This window comes from Zonotrichia leucophrys, chromosome 15, assembly GCF_028769735.1.
Source record: "Zonotrichia leucophrys gambelii isolate GWCS_2022_RI chromosome 15, RI_Zleu_2.0, whole genome shotgun sequence".
Classification (NCBI taxonomy): Eukaryota; Metazoa; Chordata; class Aves; order Passeriformes; family Passerellidae; genus Zonotrichia; species Zonotrichia leucophrys.
This window is the reverse complement of record NC_088185.1, coordinates 3,620,392-3,633,044: the sequence shown is the minus strand read 5'-3', so window position 1 is coordinate 3,633,044 and position 12,653 is coordinate 3,620,392. Positions and strand designations below refer to the sequence as shown.

Here is a 12,653-nt window from a genome sequence, read left to right as displayed (position 1 = left end):
ACTGCTTTGCAGAGATTGGGGAACATGTCAGGAGAAAGATCAAATAATTTCCTCTTTCATATTCCTTTCTCTAAGATTTGTTCTGGCCACTGCAGAGATGAATTTAGAGATTGGGGCCCTTTTGGTTTAACCCACAATGCAGTTATTTAATGTTCAATCAGTACCTTTTCACCTATTTTGAACCACCTATGGATTTCTCTATGAAACTACTTTAAGAGAGATGATAAATTTTATTGCTATCTGGTTCCAGATCAATTTTTTAAAGCATTGTGGGTGGTTGCCATCAGTGCTGGGTCACTCCAGGTGTTCAGCTCTGCACAAGAACCTTCCTCTCTGCTGTTTCCATAGATGGCCTGCTGGAGATTTATCAGGACTTCCAAAAGCACAGCCATTCCTGATAGCCTGGGAATGGAGAGAGATGTTTTTGTATAGTCTGGGATTGTATCAGTTCCTCTTTTAGAAGAAAATCAGCTTATTCAGATGAAAACTCTGCAAGTTCCTATTCTTGAGCTGTTAATTGACGTGAAGACATCATTGAAATAAAGCATTAAGTGTGGAGAGAAAGCTGCCAGAGTGTTCACATGGAAACTATTCCAAGTCTGGAGCTGCTCTGGCAGTGGTTATTCTGGGAATCAAAGGAAGTTGCTGTTCCCCTCCCAGTCTGTGTAGCTGAGGCTTCAAAGCCTTTGCTAATTGAGATTTTTCAGAGTGGAGAATTGAGGCAGGGACAGCAGAGTTACAGACTGTGCCAGCTTACCTGGCTGGCACCTTCAGCTCCTTCCCTGCTGCTCCCAAGGGCTGAGGAATGGAGTAGCTGGGTCAGAGCTGTGCCTGGTTATCCCAGCAGGAGGATTTCAGTGCTCTCAGAAAGCCTTTTCTAGGCTGAACCTGAATTTGGGCATCAAATTATTGATGTAGCAGAGAAGAGAAGCAATAATGATAATCAGAATGGGGAGGGGGATGGAAGCTTAAACCCCAGATTCCTATGAATGAAAGTGAATTTGTTGTCTCAGGATTGCTGTGAACTAATTTCATTATTTGTGCAGATAAGATCAAGAGCTAAAATAGAGAAAATCCGAGCCAGCCTCTTCAACAGCAGTGACCTCATTGGCTTGTCCAGCCTGGATGGGGAGGATGAGCTCATGGAGATGTCAACTGAAGAGATTTTAACTGTTTCCACTGTAAATCAGAGTTTGTTTGACACCCAGGGGAGCCCAGCCCTAGAAGATTATTTCAATGATAAGTCAATAAAAGGTAGGTGGTTTGATATTGCCAAATCCCTCCTGTGTTCAGCATTTTGGGGGATGAACAGGGCTCAGACTCCCCTTGGTTCAGTATAAATCAGGAGTGACAACAAGCCAGGGAGAAATTCCACAGATTTATCCCTCCAGGGGCTATTTGCAAGCTGAACTTTGCTCAGTTGTTCATCCAGCTAATCAGATAAATCATAAATAAATAAACACTCCTCATCAGCACAAAAAACTACTGATTAAATTCTTTAGGGATTTTTTTTTTTTGAGAAAATAGCCACTAAAATAACTTTTGACTGCTAGTTCAGTTGATGGGTGTTGGTGTCTGCCTGCACAACATAATTTTTATCCTGGAGTGATAAATAAGCTGCTTTTTTCATCCCCACTACTCCCTCAAGTAATAATTACAGGATGTGGCCAATTCTGTATTTAATGAGGTGCAGAAGGAGCAGGTTTTTCATTGAAAAAATTACTTTTTTTCCCTTGCAAAAGTGATTTTCCGTGTCAAAGCAGAATATTTTAACTGAATGCAAAATTTATTTTCGCATTTCAAATTCTAACCAGTTCTCATGGTATGTTGTACCAAATTGTTGATTTTCTTCTAATTAGGTGAAAAACTGGTCCCAGGTGCTCGGGAAGTTCTCACAGAGATCTTTAAGAGCTGTGTCCATTCAGAGCAGATGCTGAGCCTGACCCCAGCCAAGCCCATCAAGGTGGCTGACATTTACCTCAGCAAGGAGCAGATCAATTCCCAAACCCCTGGCAATCTCCTCCACGTCTTCTTCACCAACGTCCGCCCTCCCAAGAAGGTGCTGGAGGACCAGCTCACCCAGGTAGGGCTTTGCCAGCTGTTCTCAGCCTCTTCTGTGTTGGAGATTTTTTCAGAGATGGCTTAGAAGGCAGCTGTGAGGGACAGGTTCTCACAGCCTGTTTCTGTGAACAGCAGAGGTTCTCAGGTTGTTTTTAATTACAGGTAAAAGTGGCAAACATGAAGGCCTTGAGAGCCTTGCACATCAGAGTTCTCAGGCAGCTTTCTCATAACAAGTGGATGTTCTATCTTTGGCTGTTTTGGGAAAGCAAGAATAATTTTGAGAACCCAAATCTTGGTATTGGAAACATAAGGTGGAGTTGGTATGTTATCTCTGACCTATTGTGAGCTCAGATTTTGCAATATGCATGAAGTGAATTAACACTGTTATAAAAGGTGATTGATTGATGAATAAAGTAGAGTCGATGGCTGACCAATGCAAGGTGGGTCGTCTCCCTCCAACTTCAATACTTCTGGTGTCACTTGAAAGCCCTGGGTGATGATTCCCTTTTTGTCTTGGAAGATTTTAAGGAAATATGGAGTTCCCAAGCCCAAATTTGACAAGAGCAAGTACAACAAGGCAGGCAAGGAGCAGCACCCGGTGAAGGTGGTGAGCACCAAGCGCCCGGTGACCAAACCCCCCACCAAGGAGAAGTCCATGCTCAACAGTGTCAGGTGGGTGTCCCCAGCCCTGTGGAATATTGGATTTCTCTGTAAAAATCCAGGTTTTTATCCCCCATCCCTCTGTGTATGGGAACAGGGAAACACTTGGTGTTAATGTCAGAGCATCTCAGGTTTCTGGAAATTATTTGGCAAAGCGTTTGTTTTTCCAGAGATTGGGGTGGAGTTGTTGGGATCTATTTATAGAACATTGGAATTGTGTTCATCAGTGTTCTAGCCCAGTGCACTTGTTCCAAAACACAGATCAGGTTTGGAGTAATCCATGGCAGGAGTGGGACTGGATGGGTTTTAGGATCCTTCCAAGCAATTTTAGAATTCTGTGAACAAATGAAAGAAAACTTTTGCTCCTAACACTGACTCTGTCCCTCAGCCGAACAGCCTTAAGTGAGAAGAAACCCACTGTAAAGCCCAAATCTCCTGAGAAGAGCAAACCTGAGGAGAAGGACCCTGAGAAGTCTCCCACTAAGAAACAGGAAGGTGGGAGCTGCAGAGAATTTTTTATAGTTTTATCCTATAAAAATATTTTTATTGACATCTTTATATGACTTCATGATTGATTTGGTCTATCTTTATTTCTAACAAATCTAACTACATTTTTTAAAAATAGTGATTTACAATGCTGCTTTTATTTGTATCTCTGTGAATCTGGGCCCATCAGTGTGAGAGCAAACAGTTCTTGCAGCAGAGTGTAGGACATGTCAATAAACCAGGCAGAAAAATTCCTGTGGGCTGTAGTTCCAAGGCTTTGGTGTAGTGAGGGTTTGGGATGTTATGGATTTGAACCAGATGGGTTTTAATTGTGCTTCTCAATTTATATTGGGAAATTCTTCAGTTACAAGTGGGAAATTGGGTAAAAAAGATGATTGAGAAAGCTCAGAGCTTCTGCAGGAGACAGCACAGCCAAGGGGGACAGGGGTTGTGCTCAGGACTTCAGTCTGGTGGGAGAGTGAGCAGACAGGAGTTTGGACTCCCTTCTTCCTGGCAGGAAGTGCCAGGTTGGCTGAGAAAAGGGGAATTTCAGCCTCCAGCAAGCAGGGTTAGAGGGAGGTGTTCCTGAGAAGCAGAGAGGGATTTGAATCCTTTAGGGGAGTGACTGAGGTGGGCCTGACCATTGTGTGATGGATGGAACTGCCCAGAAAGGGTCCATGGTGGGGTGGGACAGCAGGAGGAAGCTGACAGCAGCCACTCCTGCTCCTGGTGGGGTGAGAACTTGATGGCAAGTCATGAACTCTTTGTCTGGTGGCAGTTCCTGAGGAGAAGTACCTGACCCTGGATGGATTTCAGCGGTTCGTGGTGGATCGCTCCAAGCAGGACATCCGGAGCGTGTGGAGAGCCATCCTGTCCTGCGGCTACGACCTGCACTTTGAGAGGTACAGCCTGCAAACCCCTCTGAGGAGCTGACACTCACTGTGCTCACTTGATCCCAAGTGTTCCCAGTCCAAAAAGCTGCAACACTTCCATCCCTGGCTGCAAGGCCTGTAGGGAAATCTGTTATTTCCTCAAAATACATTTTAAAAGTTACATGCTGTTCAGTACAGGTCCTGATTTCTTGTGCACAGCATGGCTGACAAAATCAGATGCACAGTGTCCTTTAGAGCTTCCAAGCTGTGTAATAAATTACCTGAGGGGAGCTGTAGATCCATGTCTGTCCCTGGTTTCCTTCCCCAGCCAGTGCACTGGGTCATTCTTTAACTGGCAGGGTTGTTACTGGGTCAGAAATGCTTTAGAAGAGGGAACTGTTAAATTTCTTCTTAATATTGTAGAGGAAGAAAGTCCCTTAAATGAATTCTCCTTATCTGCCTGTGTCAGGCCATAGGCTAATTGCCCCTTATCATCTCCAGAGGAGATAGTGCACTAAGAGAGCTTAATAGGCAGTGCCTTTGTGGCTAATTATTTATTACAGTGATGAGAAGTGGCTGATGAATCAGCTCTTGGCCTCACACTGGGATTCTTGGCATGGAACAGCTCTGCTCAAGGAAAGGGGAGTGAAGAGCAGGGCAGCAGCTTCCATTCCAGGTGTGTCAGGATCTCTGGCTTGTCAGAGTGACCCCAGGAAAACTTGGAAAGTCTCTTTTCCCAGCCTGACACTTGAAGAAGGAGTCAGGGCTCTTCATTTCTCGGTCTCAAGGATTTTTTATATCTTCTCTATAAAATTCTTTCTCCTGTCCAGCCGAGGTCTGCTCAGCACGACAGCCCAGGCACTCTGCCTGCCCCCAGGGTGGTGTTATGTCTTTATACTAAAAACTACCTGTACATTATTTACAATTGCTTTCCAATACCTATCACCTATGTTAGACAGTGAGCTTCTACTCTAAACCAATCCAGAAGTGCCAACATCACAGCAGAGGATGGAGGCCAAGAAGAAGGAGAAAGGCTGGACATGCCCAGATCCCTCCATCTTGCCCCTTGCATCCCCATTCTAAAAACCCCAACATCTACTTTTTCACCTTGTGATAGTGAATTTATCATTCTACTTAATTTGTCATGGCTTGCAGAAATTCATCCGAGCTTGGTAACTTGCTCCACAGGTCATAATCAACCCCACAGGGGCATTGTGGGCTGTGTGCCTGTCCGGTTATCTCTCGGCTGTTTGAGGGGCCTGGAAAGGCCCGGAGTGGCCTTGGGGCAGCCGCGTATCGAAGGACGAGAAGAGGCTTCAGTTCTTCTTTCGGTTTTTATGTTTATTAATTGTTTATCTAAAAGATGTTCTTTCAGCCACCAGAGATCTGCTCAGCAGCCAGCCATGAGCACACTGTGCTGCTCTCCGTAAAGCCACCTATCTTTATACCCATTGTTACGTGTACAATATTTATCATTTTTCCCCAATACCATTTATTCTTATAACTCGGTGTACTCTCAGTAATAACCAATCCAAAGGTGCCACCATGGCCAAAGAAGATGGAGGAGAAGAGGAAGAAGAAGGAGGACAGGACACACCCCAATTCCTCCATCTTACTCCTCTAAACCCCCCTGTACATAAATCCTAAACCTTGTGTCTCACTCTCTAATTAACTAATCCCTTCACCATTCACCCCGGTGAAGCCCTCATCCTTGTCGTCTCCTGTGTAGGGTTAAAGTCCAGCTACCAGACACTTCTGGCAACATTCCAGGACTCCCGAGCCCCCCAAGGTGGTCTCGGTGGCTCAGCACCTCAGGACTGAGATCTTGAGATCCGACATGTGCCAGGGTCTCTGAGCCCCCTGGCAGGGCTCTTGGCTGCTCAGGACAGCCAGAGGGATGGCACAGGTGCAGTTTTGCTGCAGGTGTGTTTGTGCAGCGCCCTGTGAGCGAGCAGCCGTGCCCTGTGCCCGCAGGTGTGCCTGCATCGACGCGCGGCACGCGCAGAAGGCGTCGCGCAAGTGGAGCCTGGAGATGGACGTGGCGCTGGTGCAGTACATCAACCGCCTGTGCCGCCACCTGGCCATCACCCCCGGCCGCCTGCACCCCCACGAGGTGTACCTGGACCCCGCTGATGCTGCAGACCCCAGGATCTCCTGCCTCCTGAGTATGGGGGTGGTTGCCATAGAGGGTTTCTTCAGGAAAAGGGTTGGGAGCGCTGCTGGTGTTGCTTTGGAGCGTGGGTGTGATGGTGCTCACAGGGTGAGGGAAGAGATGAGGATCTGACTCCATGTTTCACAAGGCTTGATTTATTATTTTATGATATATATATTACATTAAAACTATACTAAAAGAATAGAAGAAAGTACTTCATCAGAAGGGTTAGCTAAGAATAGAAAAAGAAAGAATGATAACAAAGGCTTGTGGCTCGGACAGAAAGTCCACAGCTGACTGTGATTGGCCATTAATTAGAAACAACCACATGAGGCCAATCACAGATGCACCTGTTGCATTCCACAGCAGCAGATAACCATTGTTTGCATTTTGTTCCTGAGGCCTCTCAGCTTCTCAGGAGGAAAAATCCAAAGGAAAGGATTTTTCATAAAAGATGTCTGTGCCAGTGTTGGGGGCTTGGTGGGATGAGGGGAGTGCTGGGTCTGGAGCTTCTCTCTCCTTGGGTGTCAGGGGTGCACTGCAGCTGCTCCCTGCTCTCCAAGCAGAATTTCCAGCTCAGGCTGGAGCAGGAAGTACCTGGTGGGTTCAGCTTTCAGAGGAAGGAAGACTGGATTTCCAGATTTTAGTCACCTAAATCCTGTTCTGAGTACTTTAAGAGGAAAATTCGGTGATACTGAGAGATTCTGGACTCACAGTCAGAGACTGGAGATCCAGGAAGGAGCATCAGGGATGCTGTTCCTGCATCCTCAGCATGGGGATCAGAGGGGCTGCTTTGGTGGCTCCTGGCCCAAACCTGCTGGGGTTTGCAGGAGGTGGAGCAGGATCTGTTCCTGTCCCTGTCCCTGACTGGGAGTTTCCCTGTGCAGATGTCCCCGTGGAGAGCCTGAGGCTGCGCTTTGCCCTGCTGCAGTCCCTCAACACCACCCTGGAGACTTTCTTCCTGCCCCTGGTGGAGCTGCGCCAGAGCGACATGTACGGGAACAGCATCGCTGCCCTGCTGCAGGAGGCAAAAGGTCAGCGGGGCACTGACCATGGGCACTGACCACAGGACAGGGCACTGCTGAGGGGCACTGACCACGGGGCACTGACCATGGGCACTGACCACGGGGCACTGACCACAGGGCAGGGCACTGACCACGGGGCACTGACCATGGGTACTGACCATGGGCACTGCTGAGGGGCACTGACCACAGGCACTGACCACAGGGCACTGACCATGGGCACTGCGAGGGCACTGACCACAGGCACTGCTGAGGGCACTGACCATGGGCACTGACAGGGTGGGCACGTGACCACAGGGCACTGACCACAGGGCACTGACCAGGGACACTGACCAAGGGCACTGACCACGGGCACTGACCACGGGGCACTGACCACAGGGCACTGACCATGGGCACTGACCACGGGCACTGACCATGCGGGCACTGACCACGGGCACTGACCACGGGCACTGCTGAGGGGCACTGACCACAGGGCACTGACCACAGGGCACTGACCACGGGCACTGACCACGGGCACTGACCATGGGCACTGACCAGGGGCACTGACCACGGGCACTGACCACGGGCACTGACCACAGGGCACTGCTGAGGGGCACTGACCATGGGCACTGACTATGGGTGGGCACTGACCACAGGGCACTGACCATGGGCACTGACCACGGGGCACTGCTGAAGGGCACTGACCATGGGCACTGCTGAGGGGCACTGACCATGGGCACTGACCATGGGCACTGACCACAGGGCACTGCTGAGGGGCACTGCTGAGGGACACTGACCATGGGCACTGACCACGGGCACTGACGAGGGGCACTGACCACGGGCACTGACCACAGGGCACTGACCATGGGCACTTCTCTCTTGGTTTGCTTTTAAAGCACAGGGAGATGATCCTCGTGACACCACAGCAGCAGAGGAATTTGTTCCATCTTCTGTGTCTGTGTGTCTTTGTCCTCTTAGGAATATCCAGAAATCAAAATTTTATTAGTTAACAAGCAGGTCAGGTGAAAGTCTCAGGACTTCCCTGTTTGAGCATTTTCTTGATCTTGCTAATGCTACAAGTGTATCAGAGTATTTTTACAGCTTTCATTAGACACCAAAAAACCCCCAGATCTGGGACATGACATTGCCCAGATTTGTTTTATGAAGAATTCACCAGGGGTGTCAGTGTGTGAAAGGAGTTTTTTGTATTGGCCCAGCTGGAAAAGAAACACTCCTGAACCAGTGTGGGGGAGTGAGGAATGTTCAGAGATTTCTCTTCACAGAGATATGAGGTATTAAATATATTTTTGGGGCAGTGTCACAGCCCTATTTTTTATCATTTCTTGCCTGTAGCTTTACTGTCAAAACATCTCAGACTGCTGAAAACTATTTGGCAAAATGTTCCTATTTACAGAGATTGTGGTGGAGTTGCTGAGATCTAATTATAGAACATTGGAATTGTGTTCATCAGTGTTTCATCCCAGTGCACTTATTCCAAAAAATATGAGGAGCAAATAGATGGGACTTGGAGAAACCTGGACTATGGAAGGTGTCCCTGATGGAACTGGATGGGTGGAATCATGGAAATGATACTGTGAAATATTGTTTTAAAAAATTTTAGATTAGCCATGTCTCAGAAGGGGAAATTTTTATTCTACCATTGTCCACTGGAGAATTTCAGGGGTAGATTAACTCTGCTGAAATGTGTTTGTTTCTTCAGGTTTAATCTTTTATGACACAAAAGTCACTGTCATGAACAGAGTGCTCAATGCCACTGTGCAAAGAACCGCTGACCACGCAGCCCCGGAAATCACCCTGGATCCCCTGGAAATCGTTGGAGGTACAGCAAGCACTGATCCCCCCCAGCAGCTCAGAGCTGCTTTCCCCAGCTCAGCCGCTCTGTGAGGCCGAGGGTTCACTTTCCCTTTGTGTTGGACAGGGGAGATCCGTTCCTCAGAGAACTCCTACTTCTGCCAGGCGGCGCGGCAGCTGGGCTGCGTCCCCTCGTCCCAGCTCTGCGTCAAACTGGCCAGCGGGGGAGACCCCACCTACGCCTTCAACATCCGCTTCACCGGCGAGGAGGTGCACGGCACCAGTGAGTGCGGGGACTGGGATAGAGGGACAGGGAATGGGGACAGGGACAGGGGATCCGCTTCACTGGGGAGGAGGTGCACGGCACCAGTGAGTGCGGGACAGAGGGGACAGGGAATGGGGACAGGGAATGGGGACAGGGGATCCACTTCACTGGCGAGGAGGTGCACGGCACCAGTGAGTGCAGGACAGGGGGGACAGGGAATGGGGACAGGGACAGGGGATCCAGTTCACCGGGGAGGAGGTGCATGGCACCAGTGAGTGCGGGGACTGGGTAGAGGGGACAGGGACAGGGCACCAGTGAGTGCAGGGATAGGGGACAGGGAGTGCAGGGGACAGGGTCAGGGGATCCGCTTCACTGGCGAGGAGGTGCACGGCAGCAGGGAGTGCGGGGAGGGGACAGGGAGTGGGGACAGGGACGGGGCACCAGGGCACCAGTGAGTGCAGGGCAGGGACAGGGGGACAGGGAATGGGGACAGGGACAGGGCACTGGGGAGTGCAGGGATGGGGGTTCTGCTTCACTGGCGAGGAGGTGCATGGCACCAGTGAGTGCAGGGACTGGGACAGAGGGGACAGGGACAGGGCACCAGGGCACCAGTGAGTGCAGGGATAGGGGACAGGGAGTGCAGGGGACAGGGTCAGGGGATCCGCTTCACTGGCGAGGAGGTGCACGGCACCAGTGAGTGCAGGACAGGGGGGACAGGGAATGGGGACAGGGACAGGGCACCAGGGCACCAGTGAGTGCAGGGAGGGGACAGGGACTGGGACAGGGAATGGGGTCAGGGACAGGGGATCCGCTTCACCAGGGAGGAGGTGCACGGCACCAGTGAGTGCAGGGCAGGGGACAGGGTATTGGGACAGGGCACCAGGGAGTGCAGGGATAGGGAAACAGGGAGTGCAGGGCACTGGGACAGGGACAGGGCACCAGGGAGAGGGAATAGGGGGGTCATGGCACCAGGGAGTGGGAACAGAGCACCAAGGAGTGGGGACAGGGGCTCCATGGCACCAAGAAGTGGGGACGGGGGTGCCATGGCACCAGGGAGTGGGGACATGGGGATAGGGTACCAGGGAAGGGGGACGTGAGGATCCATGTCACCAAGGAGTGGGGACGAGGGTGCCATGGCACAAGGGAGTGGGGACAGGGGACAGGGCTCCCTGGCACCAGGGGGAGGGGACAGGGGAGATATGGCACCAGGGAGTGGGGACAGGGGGTCCATGGCACCAGGGAGATGGGATAGGGGGGTCATGGCACCAGGCAGTGGGGACAGGGACAGCCCCAGTGACATCCCCCAGAGACAACTCTTCAGCACAACCTGCCTCGTGTGGACTTTAAGGAGCAGCATTCCCTTGTGGGTGGAAAAGAATGGGATCCCCCTGGAACGTTTGCACCTCAGTGTTTGCACCAGGAGGAGACTGGGTTTGCCCATGGGATGAGGGGTTTCAGCTTTGCAGAGCTGTTCCATGGGGTGTTTATTGAGGCAGATCCCAAAGAGCAAAGGGATCCCTGCTCTCCAAATCCACGTGGGCTCTGCTGGTCCTTGGTGGGGATCCATGGGGGAATGTGGAGCCAGAGAGCCCAGAACACATTTCTGACATCCCCAGCTCTGTCACCTGTCTGAGGTGTGAAGGAAGGGAGTGTACAGCCCTCAGCTGAGCCAGGGCTCCGTGGGGCCTTCTCCCAAGGGGAATTATTGTCTGCTGAGGGCTGTGGTGGTTCTGACAGTGTTCATCAGGAGATAAATGTTGTGGCTGTGGCTCAGCAGCTGTGCTGATCCCTGGAGCATCCCCTCCATTGTTGCAGCACAGCCTCATCCATCTCCTAATCCAGCACCAAATCCCATTTGCAGGCCAGCTGGTAGAACAAACATTCCTGCTGTTCTTAGAGTGTTGGAAAGCAAAGCAGCATTGAGGGATTCAGCAGGAACAAAGGAACGTTTTCATTGTTTTCCCTCTCTCTTTTCCAGGTGGATCTTTCCGTCACTTCCTTTGGCAAGTGTGCAAAGAGCTCCAGAGCTCCTCCCTCTCCCTGCTCCTGCTGTGCCCCAGCTCTGCTGTCAATAAGAACAAGGTGTGAGATCCCAGTGCCAAAAATGAGGAAATTTTTCTCTTTTTGAATGCTGGGTTAGAACAGGAGTGGGACATTGGGTCAGAGGTGCAGACAGAGGCCTCAGATCCATGAAACCAAGCAGATCCCATATCCTGGGAGAGCTGGGAGTTGGTGTGATCCCATGGTGCATCTCTTGTGTGCTGCAAAATGGAACAGAATTTTTATTCTGTGGCTTTACTCCAGGAATGTCACCAGGATAGTAAAATGCTCCATCCATGCTATTTAGTGTCTTAATTGCTAGAAACAAGATAAAGCTGATAGTCCAAAGAATTCTCAGTAATTCCTTCCTGGGAATGTTCTTAGGGTAGGAAACAGTTTGATTCCCTCAGCTTAGGACCAACTGTGTAGCAAACCTGGCTCTGCAAATCCAAGCTCAGAAACATCCCACAGCTGAAAGGCTTGGATATCAAACTGATGTAACAAGTGCAGAAAATGCTGTGAGTGTTGAGCAACAGCTTGGCAAAATGGGAACCAACCAGGATGGGGTTGGTTGGATCAGGAGGTGATGAGATAAGGTGATAGCAGTGTGTGAAATGCAGGGACTCTGCTGTGCTGGAGCAGCTCCGCTGGTACCCAGCTGAGCATTCCTGCCTGGAGCAGGAAGGGTGCCCTGGCACAGGCAGCCCCCCAGGCTGTGGGCAGCTGCTCAGGGCTGTTCCCTCCGCAGGGGAAGTACATCCTGACCCCCAGCCCCATCACCTACGCCGAGGAGCAGCTGTTCCATTTCTTCGGGCAGCTCCTGGGCATCGCCATCCGCGCCGACGTTCCTCTGCCCCTGGACCTCCTGCCCTCCTTCTGGAAGACCCTGGTGGGAGAGCCCCTGGATCCTGATGTGGATCTGCAGGAAGCTGACATCCTCACCTACAACTATGTCAAAAAGTTTGAAAATGTAGGTTCCTTTTCCCTCTTCCCTCCTTTTCCTCAGGATTCCCCCATGGCACAAATGTGCCTGCCCTCGCTGGTGGCTGCCAGGTGGTTTTTGTGGCAGCAGGGTTGGGAGATGGGTGGATGGATTCCTCTTGGATGCAGGATTTCACATCCTGTTGCCTTGGAGAAGTTCCCCACACTCCCAGGCATGGCGGAATTCTGGCTTCTGGAATATTTACTGGAATTGCTAAACCAGGCCAGAACCCCCAAAGCAGGATTTTGCTGTTGGAGTCCCCATTGTGGGGACGCCTGTGAGGAGGCAGTGCCATGCTGGTGACCAGCTCCTTGTCCTTGCT

The 12,653-nt window shown here is 50.7% G+C and overlaps 1 protein-coding gene across 1 annotated transcript in view; it reads left to right on the top strand.

Moving 5' to 3' along the window:
* HECTD4 (HECT domain E3 ubiquitin protein ligase 4) overlaps positions 1–12,653 on the top strand; it is an 82,527-nt gene that overhangs the window by 65,309 nt on the left and 4,565 nt on the right. Inside the window, exons 62-72 of the mRNA XM_064727221.1 lie at positions 1,047–1,254; positions 1,860–2,083; positions 2,582–2,733; positions 3,110–3,216; positions 3,986–4,109; positions 6,054–6,244; positions 7,119–7,265; positions 8,953–9,072; positions 9,172–9,327; positions 11,288–11,391; positions 12,098–12,319. Of these exons, the coding sequence (XP_064583291.1) occupies positions 1,047–1,254; positions 1,860–2,083; positions 2,582–2,733; positions 3,110–3,216; positions 3,986–4,109; positions 6,054–6,244; positions 7,119–7,265; positions 8,953–9,072; positions 9,172–9,327; positions 11,288–11,391; positions 12,098–12,319 (1,755 nt within the window). The remainder of the gene's footprint in view (positions 1–1,046; positions 1,255–1,859; positions 2,084–2,581; positions 2,734–3,109; positions 3,217–3,985; positions 4,110–6,053; positions 6,245–7,118; positions 7,266–8,952; positions 9,073–9,171; positions 9,328–11,287; positions 11,392–12,097; positions 12,320–12,653) is intronic.